We start from the raw sequence: 23,667 nt of genomic DNA, 5'->3' as shown, positions 1-23,667 counted from the left end.
AGGGTGAATACAGCACAATAAGATATTTTGAGAGAGAGAAAGCGCACGAGCCTACATTCACATCACTTTTATTACAGTATAATTGTCCTATTTTATTATTGTTAATCTTATTATGCCTGATTTATAAATTAATCTCTATCGTAGGTATGCATCTACGGGAAGAAATGTAGTACATATAGGCTCCAGTACTGTTCGTGGTTTCAGGCATCCATCGGGAGTCTTGGAATGTATCCTCCATGGATAAGGAGGGATAATTAATTGTACAGCTTTGTGTGTGTGAATTGTTATATTTGAAGTGAATATCTGGTAAACACATAGTTGAGTAGTGTGTTTTTGTCTACTCTGTTGATCCGTCTTTAATTGGTTTATTTAGGTCATTTACATTTAATGTAATTATTGATATGTCAGGTCTGCCGTTTTATTATAGTTTTCTATTCTTGTTTTGCATTTCTCTGTTCTTTTTCCTGCCTCCTGTTACTTGACCATTAAAAGAATTCCATTTTGATTTATCTAGAGTGTTTTTTCGTGTATCTTTGTATAAGTTTTTAGTGGTTGCTATAATTGTCGCATTATACTAGGTGTTACATCATAACTAAGACCCGTATGTGGTCAGCCTGAATGGATACGGTGAGAGTGGTTGAGCCAGTTTACAATCCTGCCAGCAGAGTATGCAAGTTCCTATTGCTCCCCAACCCTTAATATTATCACTGTTCTTATCCTAGCTGTTCTGGTGCATGTATATAATACAGTACTGTGGTCCTGATCTGCAGTCTCCCTGGTGACTAATGAGGAGGAGTATCTTTTCACGTGTTAATTGGCCATTTGGATATTTTCTTTTGTGAAGTCTCTTGCCCATTTTCTATTAGGCTGCCTCTTTTTGATTTACAGGAATTTTCTCTGTATTTCATCAGTACAAGTCTTTTATGGTTGGGGGGTGGTTTGTTGTTCTTAAAGAAACCTTTGCCTGCCATAGTCATGAAAGTATTATCTGTATTCCTTGGTACATTCCTTGCTCTTGCAGAGTGATGTTCCATAGGGTAGATGGACCAGCTGTTCCACTAGTCATGTTTTCAAGTACGTCTAGGCTGATTCCAGGTTTTGGTGATTATCAGTAAAACTGCTATTCTAATAATTTATGTTTCTGTTCTTTTGTTTCATCTGTGTGCAGGATCATACCATCTGTGATTAATGACAATTTTATTTTGTCTTTTATAATTCTTACACCTTTTGGGGATGCCTGGGTGGCTCAGTGGTTGAGCGTCTGCCTTCAGTTCAGGGCATGATCCTGGAGTCCTGGGATTGAGTCCCACATTGGGCTCCCTGGGTGGAGCCTGCTTCTCCCTCTGCCTGTGTCTCTGCCTCTCTCTCTTCTGTGTATCTCATGAATAAATAAAATCTTAAAAAAATTAATTCTTATGACTTTTATCTCTTTTTCTTGCCTGATTGCATTGGCTAGAACCTTTAGTACAATGTTTTTTTTCCCAAGATTTTATTTATTCATGAGAGACAACAGAGAGAGGATCAGACCCCTAATTTATATAAATTCAGAAAAATGAAAAATTTCCTTGAAGAACACATTCATCTAAACTGACAAGAAGAGAGAAAATCTGAATAGTTCTAGAGCATCAAAAGAAACGAAATCCCCATCACAACATCCTTATACAGAAACCTCTAGGCTCCGAGCACGACGTGGCTCAGTTGGTTAAGTGTCTGAGTCTTGATCTCAGCTCAGGTCTTGACCTCAGGGTTGTGAGTTCAGACCTGCGTTAGAGTGCATGGAACCCACTTAAAAAAGGAAAAAGAAAACTCTAGGCTCTAATGACCTTTCCACTGAATTCTACCAAACATTTTTTTAAGATTTTATTTATTGGGATGCCTGGGTGGCTCCATGGTTGAGCGGCTGCCTTTGGCTCAGGGCATCATCCCAGGGTCCCAGGATCGAGTCCCGCTTCTCCCTCAGCCTATGTCTCTGTCTCTCTGTGTCTCTCATGAATAAAATTCTTTTTTTTTTTTTTTAATTTTTATTTATTTACGAAAGTCACACACACAGAGAGAGAGAGAGAGGCAGAGACACAGGCAGAGGGAGAAGCAGGCTCCATGCACCAGGAGCCCGACGTGGGATTCGATCCCGGGTCTCCAGGATCGCGCCCTGGGCCAAAGGCAGGCGCCAAACCGCTGCGCCACCCAGGGATCCCAAAATTCTTTAAATAAATTATTTATATAAATTGGCACAAAAAATTTTTTTTATATAAATTGGGTACCTGGGTGGCTCAGTCAGTGAAGCATCTGCCTTTGGCTCAGGTCATGATCTCAGGGTCCTGGGAGTGAGCCCCAAGTCAGGCTCCCTGCTCAGCTAGGAGTCTGCTTCTGCCTCTGCCCCTCCCCCGTTCACTCCTATGTGCTCTAATAAATAAATACAATCTTTTAAAAGATAACATAAATGAATGTTCATAAAATTATTTCTGCTAACGTCGTCCTGGTGATATCTGTGGGTTCTTTTGTGATGCACCGTATTTTCCTGAGGTTATTGGCATCTTCTTTCTAGGGGTGTGGTCATTCTCTTCACAGAGCCTCCTCCCCCCTTCCATCTTTTTCTTCTTTTCCTCTTCCTCCTCCTCTTCCTCCTGTCCAGCACAAGTGTGGCTGGAGCCCCCCCAGCAGAGTGGGCCTTCTCCGTGTCCCCCTGCCACCAGTAGAGGCCTGCGTCCAGCTCCATGCAGAGGCCCGCACATTGCAGGCATTTCTTTGTGGCAGAGCTGAGCTGAGCTTTCAGGTGTGCTGCTGAAAAGGACCTGTTCAGGCTTGTCCACCTCCATCTCTGCTCTGACCTGCAGCCTGCCTTCATGCCCAGCTGTCCACATCTGGTCGGTGCTGGTCTCCATCAGCCGTGCATCGCTGCCTCTTCCTTTGTAAAACTTCAGTCCTCTTTCTTTTCCACTGGCCTGTAGCCTGTCAGTGACTGGCTGTCCCGTGTGCTCTGTGCTGTTGGGTTTGTGTCCCAGGTCTGGGGGCTGTTAGTGATGACCGGCATCCCTTGGCTCGGGGTTGTTGACATCAGTCATTTGTGTTGGAAGCACTTGAAGCGGTACTGGGTGAGCGGTCCTGACCGGCTGCACACATAGCCGCCTGTGTCACCTCACTCAGCATGCTGGTGACCTGTTAACAGAAAGGCTCCTACCGCACAGCAAGCCTGTGTCACCCCAGGGTCCTCATGGGGCCCCCACCACTGCCTCGTAGGCCTTCCCTGTGTTCATGTCCATGCCTGTCCTTGGAGAGGTCCTTCTTAGAACTTCTGTAGGTCTTTCCATAATTTATGCTCAGTATAACTGAAAATTCATCTTTCTTGTGAGAGTTCTTCAAGGAGTGTTGGTTGTCAGGCTTATCAGGGTGTGTTTGATTTCAGGTGATTCTGTTCTTGAAGAAGAAGGACAGGTTCCTCAGCCTGGTGTTAAAGCACATCGGCACCTCAGCCCTCATGGACCTGCTGCTGCGCCTGGTCAGCTGTGTGGAGCCGGTGGGGCTCCGGCAGGAGGTCCTGCATGTGAGTGTGCGGCCCGTCCTCTCTGAAGGCCTCTGCCTGTCCGCGTGTGCTTACAGGCTCCCTGGGCGCCTAGTGAGTGGCTCAGGGAGGCCAGAGTTGGGTGAAGGAGCTCAGAGACCCCTGGAGTGTCCCTCCCTCCCAACTTTCCCCCCAGTATGACTTTCTGTCTCTAGGGTTCCCAGGGGTTCTCGTCCAGGCTTGTATTTGAGGCTGGGTCTGTGACCTGCACCTTTGCTGCTGTACTGCCTCAGTCTGTTCAGAAGAGAAGTGCAGAGTGTTGCTTTCCTCTTGACACTCGGTGGAGAAGCAGAAGAGGGCTTTCCTCACCACCACCCCCAGGCCCCGGCTCTACGCCTGGCACATACCCTCTGAGCAAAGCACTGGCTGACAAGGATTCCATGTGGGGAGAGCAACAAAGACCAAGCAGGCCTGTATTTTGTCCTAGAGTCCATGCATGTGTCTGCCCTGACAGGCTCACAGTGAGAGGAGTGGTCATAGCTCCCTGAGGGCTTTCCTAGAAAACTGGAGAATTCTAATCTCAGAGAAACCAGGAAATCAGTGCTGGATAAGCTGTTCACTGCTGTTTGGCAGGTTTTATTTGTAATGCAATTTAAAATAAAGCATTGGTTCTTCTTGCCCACTTCCCAGCTCCTGGCATCGGGTGACAGTTGTCATCAAGGTGGCCGTCCTCACGCTCAGGTTCATCATAGAGCTGCCTCTGCAAAGGATTAATCGTGTTAGCTAACATGGGGTAGTGAATGCAGCATCAGTGTCAGCTGTTAACAGCAAAACGCCTGCATTAACTCCTTGCAGAGCAGCCACGGAGGCAGATCTTCCAGGTTTGGAGGAGGAAGTGCACCGGCCTTTCCTGAGTGCCCAGCACCTTTGGGCCTTGAACGGTGCTGGACTCTTAGTCCTCACAGCGCCCTTGCTGCTGCCCCAGGCCTCTGTGCTTCTTCTGGTCTTGGAAAGGCCCCCCAGTGCCACAGAGAGTGGAGCACAGCAGGACCTCCAGGTGTAGCCAGGCTGTGCCCTGGGGAAGAGCCCTGCTGGTGCTTGAGTGGTTCCAGGCTCCAGCCCCTTCTGTCTTCAGAGATTTCCTGAAGACAGTATGTTTAAGAGTCCAGCACTGGGACATAAGGACCATGGTTCTCTTCTTCATGGACTTTGGGTCACTACTACTTCTTTTTGGGTCTGAATGGACACATATGTTGGACAAAGAATCTCTGTCCCTGCAACCTGGCATGTGGATTTCTTCTGCACCGAGGGACTTGCCTTCTGTTGAGTTAGATGTGAACAGCATCATTAACAGGCCTCTTTTTCCCTTTCAGTGGCTTAATGAAGAGAAGATCATCCAGAGACTTGTAGAATTGATCCATCCAAGTCAGGATGAAGATGTGAGTATGGCCCCTCACTCAGGGCTGTTGGAGAGTGCTCTCTGCTGCTGTGGGGGCACGTGCCCCTTTCCTCAGATGAGGACCAGTTAGATGCTTTTCTTCCTTTAACCAAGCACTGACTTCTAGACTATTTATTTTCAATAAAAAAGTAATACCTATATTTTGTAAAAAGTAACAGAACTAAATTAGTTACATCTCTGGCTGAGTAGTAACAGATTACTCCAAAACTTAGTTGCTTGTAACAGAAAGTATGTTTTTATTTCTGTTTCTATGAGTCAGGGACCTGGACGTGGCTTAGTGGGTGCTCTGCCTAGGGTCTGTCACAAGACCGTGGTCCAGGCTCAGCGGGGGGGGGGGGGGGGGGGGATCCGTTTCCATGGTCACCAGCAGGGCAGCTCACAACATGCTGCTGGCTTCCTTTGGAGTAAGCATCATGGAAGTCCTTTTTCTGCAAACTCATCTTGGAAGGAATGGTCCAGGAGCACCTGTGTGGCTCAGTTGGTTAAATGTCTGCCTTTGGCTCAAGTCATGATCCTGGGGTCCTGGGATCGAGCCCCGTGTCAGCGGGGAGTCTACTTCTCCCTCTCCCTCTGCTCCTCCCTTATGCTTCTGCTCACTCTCGCTCCCTCTCTTAAAGAAATAAGATCTTAAAGAAAAAAAAGAAGAAGAAGAAGAAGGGACAGTGTATTGTGGGTGTGTTCTGCTCTCTAAGAGGGAGTGGCTGGGTCCAGCCTATGCTTGAGGAGGTGGGATTTATGAGGGCGTGAGCTCTGGGAGGAAGGCCCCCACTGCCAGTGTGGAAGCATGTGGGATGGCAGTGGGGCTTCCTGTCTTGGCCCCCTGCCCACTCCCTGCAGGAATCACTGTTGAGAGTTTGGAGTATATCCTGAAAGGCCTTTCTGTGCCTGATAAAAGCCAACATACGCTCCTGCCCTCAGCAGTTTGAGAACAGTGATGCCAACTCGTGTGTGAGCCCTCTCTGTGTCCCGGCCGCACTGTTTTCTGTTCCTGTGTGCCTGTCGGACAGCTGGGTGAGGGGACTGTGCTCCAGACCAGGGGGTGCCCCTCCAGCTGTTTGAGTGCTGGGGGCTGACTGGCCTGCTCCCGGGTTAGAGGCAGGGGTGAGGCCACAGGGACCACCTGGCTGCTTTTCATTTCTCCCTAAAATAGTCCTGCATGTGCTTCCTTTAGCTTAGAGCCCCCACGACATGCACATCAGTGCTGTGTGTTCTGAGGCTCCCGGCAAGGAGCCAGGGCCGAGTTTCTCTCTAGTCAGTTATCTGCATTGCTAAACTCCCCAGTGTTGCAAGGGCACCATCCAGTCTTCACCGACTAAGGATTAGTGTTGCCCAGAAGAGTCGAGGCCTCTTCTTTTCTCTGTGGCACCTGCCTTTTTCCATTAGCTTGTAGGACTTCTCCTGAATGTTACCAGCTAGGTTTTAATATTTAAAGTATGAATTTGAAATACAGTATCAGTAACGAAGTCATATATACAGTGTATTTTACAGTGGTTCCAGGGGTGGAGCAATGTCTGTGTAGTGTATTTAACCCTTAAGAGAACCCCATTTGGTCTGTACAGCAAAAGGTCTGACTAGATTTGCATTCTGACATCAGAAAGGCCCACCAGGCATTTCTGAGACGGACCGGTTCAGAGTCCTGCGTCCTGAGAACTGAGCAGCGAGTGGGGCAGCTCTACTGACCTTTTTCAGCGCTGAGGAGAGTGCTGCATCTCCTTTTCCTTCCAGAGACAGTCCAATGCCTCTCAAACCCTCTGTGACATCATCAGGCTGGGCAGAGAGCAGGGCAGTCAGCTGCAGGAGGCTCCAGAGCCCGACCCCCTCCTCGCAGTGCTGGAGTCGTGAGTGCTGGCTGCATTATGGGTGCCTGGCTGGGTGGGTGCGGGGTCTTTCTGAGTCACTAGGAGGTCCCCAGGCCCTTCCTGGAGCACCAGCAGATGCTGCTGCTGCCTCTGATTCAGATTCTGATGAGCTGGCTGTGACATAGCCCGTCTGGCTCACTGGATAGACTTGTGTCTCCTGGGAGGGCTCTCCAGGCAGGTCCAGTGACTCCAGGCCAGTAGGGGCAGGAATGTCCTGAGAACCCTGGGTGCCTGGTGTGGAGCCCGAGCAAAGCCCATTCTGGGTTTAGGGGGGTTACTCCTTCTTGGGGAGGAGAGCTGGTCCTTTGGATGTGGGGCTGTGCATCTGCTCCAGCAGCAGTGAGCTCTGCGTGTGTCTGACAGGCAGGACTGCGTGGAGCAGCTTCTGAAGAACATGTTTGATGGAGACCAGACTGAGAGCTGCCTCGTTAGTGGGACTCAGGTGTTACTTACCTTGTTGGAGACCAGGCGGGCTGGGTGAGTGATGGGGGGCCTGGCTGCGTGGCATGTTTCACTACTTGTTATGTAAATAATCACACGGGTAGACTCATTGAAAAGGTAAATCCGCAGCCTCTCTGACCTTGGGTATCCGAGGTGTTCCCGCCTCGGTCTGAAGGCACCAGTGTCAGCAGCTTCCCAAGTGTTCCTGCGTGTGTGTGTGTGTGTGTGTGTGTGTGGAACAGGTGTGGCCAGTTCCAGCATGTGGGGGGGCTGGTGCCGGGTGTGCACGTGCGTGCGTGTGCATCTCTGCTCTGCTCGTCCAGTTGTGTGCTGTGGTGACCTGTCTCCTGGGGTGACTAGTTCTCTTATTTCCTTGTTCTGGAGGGAGCCTCACTGAAGCCCCAGCGCGGATTAACTGGATGTAAACCGCAGCAACAACAAAAGAACAAAATGACAAGACATTGGGTTAATGTTGGTAGTGAGATTAGAAGCAGTTTCTCATTCTCACGCTCTCTGGGAACCAGTACGCAGCCGTTAGTGTATTCCCTAAAACTAGAGTGATACTGCTGTCATTGTTTACTCTGGTCAGGCCACCAGAATGTTGACCGTTCTTGTCTTTGTGAACTCAGGAAGCCTGGGCCTGTTCTAGGGGATGTGGGGGCTCCTCTGCAGGCCTTTCTCAGCCTTGGCTGAGTTGAACGGACAGCGTGAAAATGACCCATAAAAGCAGAGATTGGGATGCCTGGGGCGCTCTGTCGGCTAAGCACCTCTTGGTTTCAGCTCAGGTCATGACCTCAGGGTCCTGGGGTTGAGTCCATTTTGGGGGTGCAGACGCCCAGTGGGGAGTCTGTTCGGATTCCCCGTCCTGCCCTGGTGTGCCTCCCCCCACTTGTGGTTCTCTCAAAAATAAATATATTTTTTTAAAAACCCACCAAAACCACGGGTGAGCCAGCTGATTCTCTTTTCTATAACTGAAAAAAGTTTATATGAATATCTCAGAGAAATTAGTTTTAAGAAGCTAGAGGGACAGTGTGGCATCCTGTCTCCTGTTTCTCAGCCAAGGAGTGGGAACCATGGTGAATATTTCCAAAACGGGGAGAGGGGGACAGAGATGGTTCCAGTGAGCATGAGCGGCCGGCCGCCTGCCTGGTGGGGATGAGGGGGCTGCCCTTAGCCGTCACCTGGGAATGTTTTCTAAAGGCCAGTGTTGCCTTTCTCTTCTCTGTACCATGAGCAGAGAAGTCGGGGGGCAGGGTGAAACAGGATGGGGGTGTGTCCCCCGTGTCTCCATCTGCTGTCCTCATCCACAGGACAGAGGGCTTGGTGGACTCCTTTTCTCAGGGACTGGAAGGGCTGTGTACCATCAGCAGCAGCGTACTGCATGGCATTGAGCCACGACTGAAGGACTTCCACCAGCTTCTGCTCAGCCCGCCAAAGGTAGGTGAACTTCTGGTAGGTGCCTGTGCGGGTGTTGTGGGCGGGATGATTTGCAAGCAGAGGACCCTGCACCCCGCTTGAGAACCACCAAGCAGGTGCCAGGAGCATGTTTTCACACCTTCATCTGCTCAGTGTCCATCTCTGCTCTGGGGTAAGGCCTAGGGTGTGGACATTTTGCACCCTCCTCCCAGATGACTCTTGTGCTCTGAAATAGGGGTCATCTGAGAACCTATGTTAACTGTGGGTCTGGCCTTCAAGTCAGGGGCCATGGGGCCCGGGGTCAGGTAGGGCACAGGGTTGGCTTTTGCCCAGCTCAGGAGCTCCAGGCAGTATGCGGCTCAGGTAGAGAAGGGCTCAGTCACTTAGCCGCCTGCCACCTCGCTCACCGTGGAGCCCCTTCCCCTTTCCTGGGTGCATCTCAGCACCCACCACGCTCTCCTGCACGGCTTATTTTATTTATCAACTTATCGTCTGCCTCTCCCACTAGAAAGTGAGCTTCATGAATGTAGGGATTCTGGAACATTTGGTTAATGAGAAGGTAGACACATCATGCTGCATGCGTGGGGTCAGGAAAGACCTGTGTTCAGTGTGACAAGGTTGCTGTTAGCCATCTCCTCTGAGCGCGTTAGCAGGGTTAGCTCAGTGTCCTGATGAGACTGTGTCCCCCAGAGAACTGGCCCAACCTTGGACACATCTCATGAGCTGAGGTGCATATCTCTTTACTTGATTTGCTGATACCAGAGAGTTCTGGGCTTCTGGGGGCAGTGGACCACCATTGCTTACTGTTTTGTGAGGCGCTAAGGGGAGTGGGGGGGGGGGTTCCTAACCCTGCTGACCCTTCTTTCCTCTTGCAGACAGTGCTGCCTGGAGGAACCTCCACGTACGCATCCTTATGCATCCCCAGGCTGGGCCATGTCATGGAGTAGTGGCCCTGGCCCTTTGAGCAGTTAGCACCAGAGCTAAGAGAGGCCTGCAGTGGTCATGCTGATTGCAAGGCTCTAACGGGTGATGCTTCTGTGTTTGTAGAAAAAAGCAATCCTGACCACCATTGGCGTGTTGGAGGAGCCCCTGGGGAATGCCCGTCTGCATGGTGCCCGCCTCATGGCTGCACTGCTACACACAAACACACCCAGCATCAACCAGGAGCTCTGCAGGCTCAACACCATGGGCTTACTGCTGGTGAGCGACTTGTGCAGTCTGCAGCGGGTGGGCAGACTGGGCAGGGTCCAGCAGAGTGGGCAGCTGGACCTCCGCATCCAGACAAGGGTCTACCCAAGGGAGGCTTTGGTTCGGTCCCAGAACAGACGCGGTCTGTGCAGAGAGACCAATTTCCCGGACCCATCCCAGGGCCGACCGCGCAGGTCGCTGGTGAAGCACACGGGGCGACAGCGGGCAGGCCTTGCCGTGGGCTCATGGAGGATGCTCTGAAAGCAGAGGGCAGATTTCAAACCCAGTCTGAAGGAAAGGGGAAATACAGTCCATCTCCTTTCTGATTTCTGCCTAAGGTCAAACTTCCGTTATAGCTCTTCAACATAAAACATCCTAAAAGAGCAGCTGCTGGTCACCCACTATAGAAGGCCACCCTAGTGCTTCTTGTCCACAGCACAGCCTCGGTGCCTGAGGGAGAGGGTCAGGCAGGCAGGGCTGGCCCTGGGCAGCTGCTGTGGACAGAGGGTGCATCACCCCAGGTGTCAGCCGTGAGCAGATGCAGTCTTCAGTCTTGTATTTTGCCTTGCTGTAGGGCCTCTACTCCTGGAGGGCTGGAATCTTCAAAAAATTGAATCTTTATCCCAGAAGGAGTCAGCCTTGGAAGCAGGCCTGAAGTCTGACTATAAATTTCTTCCAGTGTTTGGACTCCCAGCCCAGATACGGATCAGGGGTTGAGTTATGAAAGGCCTCCTTTCCTTTTCCCTCTCGGCTTTTATTTTATTGTGGTAAAATACATATAACAGAATTTACCAGTTTTATAATTTCTAAGTGTACAATTCAGTGGCCTTAACTACCTTCACAGTGTTGTGTGGTCCTCACCACTGTTTCCAGAACTCCCCACCCCGCACACTGAAGCTGTGTCCCCATCACACACCCTCCGCCCCCGACACCCGCGCCACCAGCTCCCCTGTCCCCCCAAGTCTGACCACTGCATGTGCCTCCTAGAGGTGGAACCCTATGGGATTCGTCCTTCTGTGTCTGGCGTAGGTCACTGAGCACAGCGTCCTCGGGGCTCACCAGGTGGGGGCGGGTGTCTGCGGCTCCTTCCTTAGGGCCGAGAATGGGCCACCCTGTTGCTTGCTTCCTCCGCTGGTCTGCTGGGGTAACGCTGCGGCAGACGCGGCTGTGCAGGGGCTCATCAGAGTCCCTGCTTTCAGTTCTTTCCTCGAGACAAGGAATGGATGGGTCCTCTTGTGCGGCTTCAGGAGGAGCCAGCACTTTCCCACAGCAGCCGCTCTGTTTTACCAGCCATGTGGGAACTCTCCAGTTTCTCCACATCCTCACCAACACGTGTTTCCTGTTTATTGGTTTTGTTTGTTTTTTAATAATAGCCATCCTCGTGTTATGAAGTGGTATTTCTCTGGGGATCGTGCTTTGCATTTCCCTAATGATTATCTTTGGAGAACCGTTTGTTCAGGTCCTTTGTCCATTAAGTGGCTTGTTTGGTTTTTTTTTTTTTTTATGGTTGAATAGTAGGAGCTCTTTGTATATTCTCTGTGTTAAAATTTAGCAGATACATGATTCAAAAATCTTTTCTTCCGTTCTCTGGATTATTTTCACTCTCTTGATAGTATCTTTGACCCAAAAGTTGTAAATTTTTATAAAGTCCAACTTACCTATTTTTTTCTTCTATTGATTGTCTTTTGGGTGTCATATGCAAGAAATCATTGCCAGAACTGTCATGAAGGTTTCCCATGTTTTCTTTTTCTTTTCTTTTTTTTTTAAGTTTATTCATTCATTCATGAGGCAGAGACACAGGCAGAGGGAGTAGCAGGTTTCCTCTGGGGATCCCGATGTGGGACTCGATCCTGGGACTCCAGGATCACGCCCTGGGCTGAAGGCGGTGCTTAACCACTGAGCCACCCAGGCATCCCAAGATCGGCTTTTCGATCTTTTTCAAGATTTGCCTCTTAGGATCCCTTTAGATTCCATACAAATTTTAGGATGGGTTTCCTATTTCTAAATTTTTTTTTTAATTTTTTATTTATGATAGTCACACAGAGAGAGAGAGAGAGGCAGAGACACAGGCAGAGGGAGAAGCAGGCTCCATGCACCGGGAGCCCGACGTGGGATTCGATCCTGGGTCTCCAGGATCGCGCCCTGGGCCAAAGGCAGGCGCTAAACCGCTGCGCCACCCAGGGATCCCGGGTTTCCTATTTCTATCCCAAAAAATGCCAGTGGGATTTTGATACATATTACATTAGTTTGTAGATCTGGTTTGGGTAGTACTGTTATCCTAACAAAACAAAGTTTTCCAGTCCATCCATGAACATGGACGACGTTCCATTTGTTAAGGTTCTCTTTCTTTCAGCAGTGTTTGTAGTTTCTAGTGTATGAGTCTTTTCATTTCCTAGGTTTTAATTTATTCTTAAGTATTTTATCCCTTTGAACATTACTACAAATGGAATTGTTCTTTAATTTTTTTAATCTAAATTGTTAGTGTGTGGAAATACACTAATCTGTGTGTTGATTTTGTGTCCTACAACTTTGCTGAACTTGTTTATTAGCTCTAACAGTTTATGTGGAATCTGTGCATTTTCTGCATATACGATTGTATCGTTTGTGAAAAGAGGTAATTTTACTTCTTTCTTTCCAGTTTGCACACCTTTTATTTCTGTATCTGGCCTAATTGCTCAGTTAGAACTTCCAGTGCAACACTGAGAGAGTGGGCTTCCTGCCTCATCCTTCATCGTAAAGAAACAGCTTCCAGTCCTTCACCATTGAGTGCGGTGGTTGCTGCTTGCCAGCCACATATCCCTTATTGCATTGAGATTTCCTTTTATTGCTAGTGTATATAGCAATATAAGTGTTTTGTATGTTGTCAGATGTACTTTCAGTATCAGTTGAGGCAATTATGTGTTTCCCCCTTTATTTTGTTAATATGGTACATTACATTTCGTTTTCAGATGTCGAACCATCCCTGCATTCCAGGAATAAATCCCACCTGGTCACAGAGCATAGTTCCTTAATATGCTGCTGAGTCTGGTTTGTTAGTATTTTGTTGAGGATTTTTGCATCCGTGTTCATAAGGGACATTGGTGTGTAGTGTTCTTGGGATGTCTTTGTCTAGTTTTGATAATTTTGTCTAGTTTTCTATGATAATCCTCATAGAAAGAATCAGAAAGTGTTCCTTCTTTTGGGGGGAAGAGTTTGAGAAGGATTGATGGTGTTGATTTTTCTTTAAATGTAATAATATTTGGGAGAATTCACCAGTGAAGCCATCTGGCCTAGGTTTGTTTTTTTTTTTACTGGGAGGTGGGTCTGACTCTGATGAGGATGAGGAAACATCTGAGGCCATCTCCAGGATCACTCAGGGTTATACCGGCAGAGAAGGTAAACCTGGGAACTGTGTCAGGCAGGTGGGCTTCCTGCCTTGAACCATTGCTCAAACCCTTGGTGTGAAGGAGGGGCCCATACTCCTATCTTGGGGTGGCATCCATACCCTATCTTCCCACCCCATTCCCCCACCCCACACACCATGTCCTCCTCCTTCCTCGTGGGCAGCAAAAGGCCTGGGACACAGGCTTCCGTAGTCACTGCTGTGAGAGAAGGCCAAAGGGATGTGGACAGGCACGCTTGTGTCACCCCTCTGTGCTGCTGGCACATGGGGCCAGAATCCTAGGTGGGCTGCTGTGCCCACTTGGTCTAGGGGAGGGGACAGCCACCTGCATTCAGCCTCCCCTGGCCAGTGGCCTGTGCAGTTGGGGTGGGCCCACTGGGTTCCCTCAGGGCGTGTCCACTGTGCACACCTCCCTGAATACAGTCCCTGTTCGAGAACTTAATGTACTTCCAGTAATTCATGAGTCAAAGACAAAATGATAAAGGAAGAAGAGTAAAAATACTATGTAGCAGAATGTGTACCATGTATTTAAGGAATTTAAGGTGGATACTCCAGGTGGTGCAGCCTGTTGAGGACACCTGAGAAAGAAAAAGAGGCTAAAAATTAATGAGTTAAGCTTTTGACTTAAGGACAAAAAGATGTGGTTAGATGAGAGCAGAGATGAACGAGAGTGCAGCACTGCAGCTGAGATGGAATGGTCAGGGTCGGGGCTCCTGCTGGGTGGTCAGGGCACGGCGATCCCCTCCCTCTGTGGTCCCGCTGCAGGAGGACACTGGTCCAAGGAGTTTCCCCTGTCCTCTCTTCACCCCAGGACCTGTTCTTTAAGTACACTTGGAATAACTTTTTGCACTTCCAAGTGGAACTATGCATAGCCGCTATTCTGTCCCACGCTGCCCGGGAGGACAGGGCGGAAGCCAGCAGACCGGAGAGCGGGGTGGAGCCTCTGCCCGGGAGTGGGGACCCAGAGACCCCCCAGCCTGCTGCCAGCCGCCCCGAGAACACTATGGTGACTCATGTAAGTCCAGGAAGTGTCCTGCGTGTCCCTGCATGCCGGCCCCGCCCAGCGTGTGTGGCTGTCCGCTCCAATACAGGCTGCCCGTGGCCACCCCGACCCTCCAGGGCACGATGTGCTGCCCTCCCTCCACCCACGAGATTGAGAGTCACACAGGAAGGGTCCATGTTTGCCAGGGCTGCTGTGCTGGGGGACCAGGGGCAGGGCCCCGAGTGGGGGGCCACTCACCAGAGGGGTGAGGGCGCCTGATGCTGCCCTGTGATCTCCTTCCAGGCCAGTCCACCGTATCTTGTCGAGCTACTACTGCCGGGAGAGAACCCAAAGGGAAATGCAAGGGAAACAGAATGTGTTCCATTCTCATGAGAAAATGTTCTGGGATTATGGACCTTTGGAAACTACACTCCCTCTCTTTTCCTCAGCTCTTCCTGCCCCATGAGTGCATGGCAGGAAGCTCACCTCCAGGACTGCCCCAGCTCTTCCTGAGCCCCGAGTGAGCACACCTGGTGTGGGTGTCTGTGTCTCCTCTGCCTGGAACAGCAAGCCTTGTGTCTGGCAGACAGTAGGCCTTAGCATTTTCTAAGGAGAAGAAACAAAAAAAAAAAAGAAGAAACAAACACGTACCCAGCTGGGTGCCGTGCAGAAGTGGCACAGATGCCCCTCCCTATGTCAAGGAGCCGGCTCAGAGATGCTTCCCTGGGAAGGCCGGGGGCTGTAGGGCCAGGGGCCTGGCAGACCCCATAGAAGCTGTGGTTGAGCGAGTCCTGCCGTATGCAGGCTAACAGCAGCCCAGGAGGTGGACAGCTGGGAGCAGGAAGGGGGTGCAGGGGCCTGGAGCCCAGTGAGGGAGCCTCCCCCCTCCCCCCCCCCCCCCCGATGGTGAGGCCCTGTGTAGGGTGGGGTGTGAGCTGGGTCCCAGAACAAATGTGCAGGCACAGGACACAGGATCCTGGCCCAGAAGCCAATGGATGCCCTCAGGCCTAATCATTGCTTCTAGACAGAGAAGGTGGGAGGACAGCACAGAGGAGGAGTGGAGCTGGGCAGCCCTATGGGGCCTGGGGCAGCACCTGCCCTTGCTGCGTGGTAGGGACAGCAGGGAGCCCACGGCAGTATCCCCTTAACCCGCGCGGTGCAGGTTGCAGGGGGTAGCCTGTGGACCCTGACCTGTGTCACCTACCCCCCAGCTGTTCCAGAAGTGCTGCCTGGTCCAGAGGATCCTGGAGGCCTGGGAAGCCAACGACCACGCACAGTAAGAACCCACAGGGTGCTGCGGGGGTGCCTGAGGGCCCAGTGTGGGGGTCCTGCTCCCGGGAGAACACCTGGAGCTGCTGCCGCCCAGGGAAAGTTAGGGCCCCAGGTGACCAGAGGAGACGGGCAGAGCAGCTCCATCCCCAGCACTGCCCTCCCCCTCCATCAGCAGAGACCCCAGTCTTACCCCACAGTGTGTCCTCAGTCCTCCCATCTCCTCACCCCAGCCACCAGCCGGTTCTCTTACTGAGCCCCAAAACCTCAGAAGTGCATCGAGGCTACTTCCTGCTTTTTCTCCTGCACTCCGCTGGGAGCTTTGTGAAGCACCGGTGGTCCCACCCCGCCACAAGGTCTCAACCACCCAGGTCACCCAAGGTGTGGCCTGCAAGGGCCATGTGGGCAGCCTCAGCCCCGACCGAGCTCCTGGGAGCTGTCCGACCTCACCTGGGCCACGGCTCACATCCTGCTGTCACAGAACCCACCAGTTTGCCGAGACAGGGCCATCTTCCCTTCCTTTGGCCCCGTCTCTGCAGCGCCCACTATAGGCCCCTGCAGAGCCTCATCTGTATAGTCCATGTATTTGTGCACATGGGTACCTGTGGGGGGAGGACTTCATGCTGCCACCAAGGGGTTCACAACATCCCAGAGGTTAAGGCGACAGGCCGGGAGGCCTTGCCCTGGCCCAGCCCTCCGCTCCCTGTTAGCTTGTGCCACCAGGTGTTCTCAGCTCCCTCCAGCAGGCTGGGCTCACTGGCTCAGGGTTGACAGAGGGTGTGGTGGGAAGTGGCTCTGCCCACTGTACGCCCACGAGCTGCCTTTGTAGCTGGGGGAGCATTTTACGTCTCCCTAACCCAGGGAGGAGTTTAAGACCTGCCCTCCTGCTGGGTCGGGGGTGTGACTGGGGATTCAAAGCTGTGTGTGATGGGAACGTGGACGGCAGCCAGGCTGTGGGCCTCAGAGCGCACGGAGCTCGGTCTGGAGCTGTGACCGGCCAGCTCCCAGCCGTCCCGGCCCCACCCACGTCTGTGTCCTGCCCGTGTCGCGCTCGGTCGGCCCCCATCAGCACAGAGCAGGGATGTCCTGCATTTTTGTCTAAGTCCTCTGTCCCAGTGGGTGTTCCTTTGGGTCAGCCAGCCTGGGCGAAGCTGGGAGGGCCTCTGGAGCCGGACAGCTCAGGGGTGTCTGGGTGTGGGGTGAGGGGCACGGCGCTGAGGCCCCACGTTGCCCTGCTGCTGGGGGGGTGGCATCTGCCTCGTTAGCACTTCCTGGTGAGGTTGGAGTGATTGGCTGGCACACAGCAGGTGCTCTCCAAACAGAAGGGGCCCGCAGGGAAGGCTGTGAGGAAGGACCCGCAGGGGGCAAAGGTCAGGCCCTGGGGACGCACAAGGAGGAAAGGAGGAAAACCCAGTGGTCCCCTTGAAAACCCACTTCCTTTCAGGGCAGCGGGTGGCATGAGGCGCGGCAACATGGGCCACCTTACCCGGATCGCCAACGCGGTGGTGCAGAATCTGGAGAGGGGCCCCATGCAGACCCACATCAGCGAGGTCATCCGAGGTGAGCCCTCCCTGCCCTCGTTGCCCTCCTGGCAGCAGGAGCCCTGTGGTGGGTGTTGCTGCTGCCTGTGACCCCTGACTGCCACCTCCTGCCCTCAAGCGCCCCCAGCAAGTGGTATCAGGACACGCTGCTTAACCAGGTGGGCCTGGGTCGCGGGGTTGGTCCTCCTTGTGCCCAGAGACCATGTCAGGCGCCTGCAGGGCAGCTCGTGGCTCGGGAGCCAGCACTGTGCTCTATCCAGGGACCCCGAGGCCTGCCTGGACGCCACCCCCCTCTGCCTCAGGCAGCTTTGCAGACCTTTCCAGCCAAGTCGGGGGAGCCGGGGGAGGTGGCCTCCATGCTCCAAGAGGGGGCTGTGGGCCCTGAGCCGAGGCAGCCTCTCCTCTGGTTGGGCCTCACCTCTGCCCTCACCCCGAGACACTTGCCACCCTCTCAGCCTGGGGCCAATACTCACCCCTCTTTCTGGCCCTCTCATGCCCTGGCCTGGTCTGCAGGCCCTGGGTGCCGGGCCTCGTGAGCTGAAGAGGGCCCAAGGGGGTCTTGGTTAGACCGGAAGGCGGGCAGCTGGGAGGGCCCGAGTGGCCCTGCCAGGGTGGACGATGCCTGGGCCAGCCTGAGCAGGGGGGTGGAGAGGCCCCGGAGCTCGCAGTGGGCAGATGGGGGGATGCACGAGTGAGCCGAGGAGGCGAAGGGTGGGCAGAAGCCAGGACCCCCCCAGGGCGCTGGGGCTGTGTTCACAGCAGCTTCACGACCAGGACCGTCCTCCCTCCTCAGCCCTGGGTGGGATCTTGTGCCCTGTGAGTGGTGTTCACACAAGAGGCTGAGCCGCCTGGTGGGGTCCCTCCAGGGGTGTGGGGAGATGGTCGTGCAGGGCCCCAGTGCCCTGAGCCTGGAGAGGGCATGGGCAGGTGTTCAGCCCATCCCCCACTGTGCAGCTGAGGAAGCCTCACTGGAAGCCTCTGGGCTGGTTGTGCAGCAGGTGTAGACCTGTGGTCTTGGCTCACTGGCTGCCTGCCCCTGCCCCCCAAGAGAGTCCCTGCTGTGGTCCCTCTGGCCAGAAGCTCTGGGTGGCCGTCCAGGATGGGAGCAAGGGGCTGTGCTCGGTCCATGGCCTCCAGGCTGGTGTCTGGCCCGAGGAGGCTCCCCACAGAGGGACAGTTTGGGGTGCGGGAGGTGAGCCAGCAGCTCTCTGTCCTGGTCTCACGTCACTCAGCTGTGAACTTTCCAGAACACAGGTGCATGGGATGTACTGAAAGGGCCGGGGAGGGCGGAGGACGCGGCCAGGCTGTAGCCCCCAGTGCTGAGGTTGGGCCCCACCCCGCGAGCGCCCCTACGGGATCCCTGGGCACCCTTCCAGCAGCCGCCCTGTGTGCCCCGCTGCCGTCCCCTGGCTCCCCAGCACTGCTCCCTTGCAGGGCTCCCCGCGGACTGCCGAGGGCGCTGGGAGAACTTTGTGGAGGAGACCCTGGCGGAGACCAATCGCAGGAACGCTGTGGACCTGGTGAGGGGCTCGGCTGTGCTGCTACTTGGCGTCGGCTGGCGCTGGGGCCACGCCCTCCTGGGTGCTTGTGGAACGTGCGTGTGTGCGTGTGCACCCATGTGGCCCAGCCAGGTGCAGTGGGTCCCTGGTTCCGCGTCCCGCTTCAGATCCCGGGGCCCCTACCGCCTCAGCAGAGCGGGTGTCAGCCCCTCCCCTGACCCCTTAGGTGCCCTGCTGCGTCCTGGGGCTCCTGGTGCCCCAGGCCCAGTGTGTGCTACGCCACAGGGAGGGGCAGGGGGCAGGAGCCCCGGGACAGCGGGGCTCACATCCACCCGCTCTGGCTGTTTCAGGTAAGCACCCACCACCTTCACCCCTCGAGTGAGGATGAGGACATGGAGGGCGCTTTCCCTAATGAGCTGTCCCTGCAGCAGGTGCGTGTGGCCGCTCTGCACACTCAGGCAGCCCTTTCCCGCCCTCGGCGGCGCTCAGGCTCCGGGCCGTCCTGCCCAGCGCCTTGCTGAGCTGCAGCAGAAAGCAGCCCAGGGGAGCGTTCTGGTCCCCACGCACCAGGCTCCAGCAGGGGAGGGGCTAGGCGTGCAGCCCCTTGAACGAGGGGGGGCCCCCGAGCCACCCAGTGGATGATCGTGAGACTCGCACGAGGCTGTTTGGACACGACCCTGCGTTCGTGTTCCCCCAAGAGGTTAGGTTGGGAGAAGCCGCGAGGCACCGCTGCTTCCCTGGGAGCGGCCTCGGTCTGAGGCCTACCCTGTGCCACCCCTGCCAGGCTTTCTCGGAGTACCAGGTCCAGCAGATGACGGCCACCTTCGTGGACCAGTTTGGCTTCAATGACGAGGAGTTTGCCGACCAGGATGACAGTGTCAAGTGAGCTCCCAGGATGTGCCCGGGGCACCGTGTCCCAGCTGCCCACCTCGGTCGGGAGCCCCATTTGGATCCCTCATCACTGCCCACTACCTTGTCCCCTGTCCATTTTGGGAGGAGCTGAGTCCTCGGTGTGGCCCTGTCCTGCCTGGGCCTGGAGGCCATTCGGCCACTTCCTGAGCTGAAAGCAAGTGTGACTCAGAGTCACTGTGGGAGGGGCCAGGCTGGGACACCCCCAGGAAGGTAGGTCATCACCGTGCAGACCAGGGACAGAGTGGGCCCAGGGAGGAGGGCAGGGGCCACCCCCTCCGTCAAGGTCCCCGTCTGCTGACACCACGTGGCCGCCTGCAGACACGTCCACCCCTGTGGGCCTTGCTCTGTTCCCTGCGAGGTGCAGCCGGGGGCACGCACGACAGTCCGTGGGGTGTCACAGGCCCTGGCGGCTACGTGCTGAGTGCCCCCCGTGTATTGCAGTGCCCCCTTCGACAGGATTGCAGAGATCAACTTCAGCATTGACGCCGATGAGGACAGTGTGAGTTCCCAGCTCCGTCCTCATTGGACAGGGACAGGGGTGCCGGGTGGGTGGGCAGCCGGAGAGACAGGGCTGCTTCGTGCCTGGGCCCCGTCCTGAGCGCCCCCTGCCTGGCTGAGCCCCGCTGGGAGCCGCGTGTGACCGCATGCGTGCTCATGCTTGCAGCCCAGTGCAGCTCTGTTTGAGGCCTGCTGCAGTGACCACATCCAGCCCTTTGACGATGACGAGGAAGATGACATCTGGGAGGACAAGGAGATGCATTGCATGGCCCGGGTTACGGCCAGAGCCAGGTGTGAGGGCCCCCCAGTCCCCCAGGCCCCTTGATGCAGAGGCCGCAGAACAGTGTGCGCACCCCTAGCCCTGCCCCAGCATGATGCTGTGCGTGCACAGGAGGGGTGGGGCCTGGGTGCCCCTTGCGGAGCTGGCTGGTGGCTGCTCTGACCGTGTGCCCTCCCTAGGTTTGGGGGTCCTCACACCTCAGAGAGCTACTCCAAGAATGGCCTGGAGCGTGGAGGCCAGGATAGGAAGGAGGGTTTGGAAGCCGACAAGGATGCCGGTGCCCCTCTGGCCTCCACCCAGAAGGAAGGGCCTCCTCGCTTGGAGGGTGGCTCAGAAGGTAACTGTGGGGGACATGGGGTTCAGGCGGGGCAGGGGACTTGGTCAGGGACACAGCCCTCTCTGTGTGCTGGGGGCCGCGTGGGCTTGCTGTCTGCCGACTTCCTTGGCACCGGCTTCAGGCAGTGTCCCTGAAGGCGGCAGGTGCTGTGGCTCGGACCCTGGCTGCCCCCGCCCCCATCACAGTGGTGGCCGGTGTCGTCCCCGCCCCCCCCCAGGCCCACCAGGGAAGGCCTGCCCTGCACCACTCCCTGTGGGGCCGACCTGCAGGTCAAGGGTACCTGGACTGCCGTGTCTCCCCAGCAGGCACCTCGTGGAGCGTGTTTGATGAGCCGGGGAACTCGCCAGCGCCGGCCCCGGGAGTGGCCGTGGACGTGGGCTCCAGCGTGTGGGCAGCCAGCACCTCCAGCCCCTCGGCTCTGGAGGAAAAGGGCTGGGCCAAATTCACCGACTTCCAGCCTTTCTGCTGGTGAGCGGGCGGGCCGGGAGGTCACCCCGTGTGTGCCTGGGGGTGGCACCTCCCCGGCGGGGGCTCAGCCTTGCCTTCCGCAGCTCCGAGTCCGGGCCCAGATGCAGCTCCCCAGTGGACACGGGCCACGGCGATGCCCCGGACGGCCCGGACCAGGGCCCAGAGCGAGCCCGTGAGTAGGAGGGGCTCTGAGCACAGGGCATGGGGGACGTGGTCCTGGGCCCCACGGCTCTGTCTCCCTGGGGACACTGACCTGCCTGCGCCCGGCCCTGCTGCCAGGAGCTCTGGCCAGCGGTGAGGGCTTACCCAGCCCAGGCCGGTCTCCCCAGGGCTCCGGGTACACTGTGCCGCCTCGCTGGCCATCCTTGACCCTGGGCCCAGGGAGGGGCTTGGAGCCACGGGCCTGAGGGGGGACAACTGTCCTCATACGGTTCCTAGAAATGGACACATGCACACGTGGGTTTGAGGGCCTGGAGGCCGTGCGCTGTGGCCTCTCCATCCTCCCTGGGCGTCACCAGCACCCTGTGCCCCATCCTGTAGGCCCGGCTTCCCCCTGTGCCTGGAGTGTGTGTGTCACCAGGAAGGCCCCCCTGGTGGCTTCCGACAGCAGTGAGGACAAGACGGCTGGTGCCTTGGAAGCTGTCAGTATGGGTCCCAGCCGGGAGGCCCCCCTGCTGCCCACGTCAGCCCCCAGGTGTGCGGAATGGGGTGCGCGCAGGGCCCCGGGTGCTCACAGACGTCTCCAGCCCCCTGGCGAGGGGAGGGGAGTGGAGCCGGGGCTCCGGTGTTTTGCGGAGATGAGCGCATGACCCCCCCACCGCCCCCCGGAGTCTCAGGGTTGGGGCTGCCCAGGGTCGGGCCCACAGCCCATGCAGCAGGACGGGGTGTCCGCACCCTGCTGGGCCCTGGAGCCCTGACGGGGCATCGCTGGTTCCTCCGCACACACCGCATGCACCGGGGGAGCTGCAGGCCTTGGGGATGGCGCTGCACAGACCCACCCACCCTGGCGGCGTGGTGGGCAGGGCCCGAGAGGGGCGGTGGGGCCTCTGAGGGGCCCTGCGCCTGGGCGCTGACTGGGCTGCTGCTCTCAGGCTCAGGGTGCGCTGGGATCCGCAACGTTGGGGTTCCTGCGAGCCTTCCTGCGAGCCTCCCTGCGAGCCTCCCTCGCCAACTGCCCTCGGCACCAGCCCTGCTCCGAGCCGGTTCTGTGGTCCCCAAAGGCCATGGGCGTCCGGGGCTGGGGTGCTCCCAGTGCTCGTGGGGCTGCGGGGCCGCCATGGGCTCATGCTCGTCTGGGGCTCGGTGACCCAGGCCGCTGTTCCTGGCTGTCCCAGGAGTGCCCGCGGAGGCCAACGGGGGCAGGCCGCTGGGGGTGGGGCTGTCCTGGCCGAGGTGGACCAGGACACCGGAGCCTACCTTTGGCACAGGTTCGAGCCCGCGCTCCCCGTGCCTGTGGAAGCCCCCTGCGCTCCAGCTGCGGCCGCGTCCCCCAGGGCCGCCCCCGCTGCCCTGGCCAGCACCCCCGGGATGACCGCAGCGGGGCCCCCGGCAGCCGTCACCACTGCGGCCCCAGCCACGTGCACAGCAGCTGTCCTGGGGACAGGGACGAAGGATAGGTAAGCAGGGCAGTTGGGGCCGGGGCTGCGGGGCCTCGGGGTGCTGTGGGGCATCAGCCTCAGGAGCTCCCAACCGTGCCTGCCCGCCCCCCCGCAGGAAGATGGACTCCCCGCCACCCGCAGGAGCCGCCTTGAACGGCCCCGTGTGACGCTGCTGCCACCCAGCCACGGCGCGCCCTTAATCGAGGAAACTACCTGGTGATGCAATTTGTCTTTTTTAATTTAATTTTATTTTAAAATAAATGCTGCATTGGTAAAGCTGGCAGTTGGAACCAGTTGGACGGCCCAGCTTGCGTCTCTCCTGACGACCCTGAGTGGGTGTCGAGCCCAGCTCCGCTTACAGCAATAAGGCCTCCGATGTGCTCTGCCTGGGAGCCGGGCAGTCCCAGATGCCGTGCAGCCCGAGGTCATGGATGCCACAGGCTCCGAGCGTCCGTTTTTACCGTTTTTTTTTTTTTTTTTTTTTTTAAACAAACGCAGGAAAGAGCCACGTGTTTGCACTTTTGTGTCCAGCCAGAGCGAAGGGCCTCCCCGGCCCTGGGGACAGACGTGGGTCTGGAGCTGGACTGGCCACGCAGGGCCGTAGCTGCCCGGGGAGCCGGCCTGGAGCCGGGCTGCGAAGTTGACTGCCTTAAAACAAGCCCCTCGTGGCCGAGTGGGCAGTGGGGACACCTGGCGGGGGCGCCGGGGCACAGAGACGGGCTTCAGCAGTGCCAGGTGGGGCAGGGTCTGCGCCTGTGGGAGGGCAGGGCCAGGTCACAGGGTCCTGGGGGGTCTGCAGGATTATTTTGTGTTGAGTCCATTTTTAATGTTCTGATCACCTGACAGGGCACCCAAGACCCCAACTCCCAATAAAAGTTGTGTTATTCTTACTGACAGCCCTGTGTGGTGTGCGGCTGAGAGCCCGGAGCCCCAGCCGGGCCCTTCCCAGCTCCCCCCTCCTGCACCCACTGCACCCCCCTTGGGGTGGTTGGGCGGCCACAGGCCAACAGCTGAGCTGGGGGGGGTGGTCTCCTAATGA

The 23,667-nt window shown here is 56.0% G+C and overlaps 1 protein-coding gene across 13 annotated transcripts in view; it reads left to right on the top strand.

Annotated features, from left to right (window-relative positions):
• The window catches only part of PPP6R2 (protein phosphatase 6 regulatory subunit 2), an 82,063-nt gene extending 58,539 nt beyond the window's left edge, over positions 1 to 23,524 (top strand). For 8 of the 13 annotated variants that reach the window (XM_041756291.1, XM_041756287.1, XM_041756288.1 and 5 more), the window contains 20 exons: positions 3,404 to 3,541; positions 4,873 to 4,938; positions 6,684 to 6,796; positions 7,181 to 7,294; positions 8,569 to 8,695; positions 9,722 to 9,874; positions 14,056 to 14,259; positions 15,438 to 15,502; positions 16,940 to 17,055; positions 18,471 to 18,556; positions 18,886 to 18,966; positions 19,320 to 19,417; positions 19,889 to 19,946; positions 20,112 to 20,236; positions 20,405 to 20,562; positions 20,865 to 21,030; positions 21,114 to 21,202; positions 21,571 to 21,724; positions 22,458 to 22,646; positions 22,744 to 22,904. In XM_041756291.1, coding sequence (XP_041612225.1) covers positions 3,404 to 3,541; positions 4,873 to 4,938; positions 6,684 to 6,796; positions 7,181 to 7,294; positions 8,569 to 8,695; positions 9,722 to 9,874; positions 14,056 to 14,259; positions 15,438 to 15,502; positions 16,940 to 17,055; positions 18,471 to 18,556; positions 18,886 to 18,966; positions 19,320 to 19,417; positions 19,889 to 19,946; positions 20,112 to 20,236; positions 20,405 to 20,562; positions 20,865 to 21,030; positions 21,114 to 21,202; positions 21,571 to 21,724; positions 22,458 to 22,646; positions 22,744 to 22,795 — 2,352 coding nt within the window. In that variant the 3' untranslated portion in view covers positions 22,796 to 22,904. Of the gene's footprint in view, positions 1 to 3,403; positions 3,542 to 4,872; positions 4,939 to 6,683; positions 6,797 to 7,180; positions 7,295 to 8,568; positions 8,696 to 9,721; positions 9,875 to 14,055; positions 14,260 to 15,437; positions 15,503 to 16,939; positions 17,056 to 18,470; positions 18,557 to 18,885; positions 18,967 to 19,319; positions 19,418 to 19,888; positions 19,947 to 20,111; positions 20,237 to 20,404; positions 20,563 to 20,864; positions 21,031 to 21,113; positions 21,203 to 21,570; positions 21,725 to 22,457; positions 22,647 to 22,743; positions 22,905 to 23,126 lie in introns of those variants that run through there. The other 5 variants (XM_041756290.1, XM_041756292.1, XM_041756298.1 and 2 more) reach the window with 5 other exon arrangements.
• Positions 23,525 to 23,667: the final 143 nt, after the last annotated feature.

This window comes from Vulpes lagopus, chromosome 5, assembly GCF_018345385.1.
Source record: "Vulpes lagopus strain Blue_001 chromosome 5, ASM1834538v1, whole genome shotgun sequence".
In the NCBI taxonomy this organism is placed as follows: domain Eukaryota; kingdom Metazoa; phylum Chordata; class Mammalia; order Carnivora; family Canidae; genus Vulpes; species Vulpes lagopus.
Note: the sequence above shows the minus strand (reverse complement) of the source record. Positions and strands in the feature narration are given on the sequence as shown.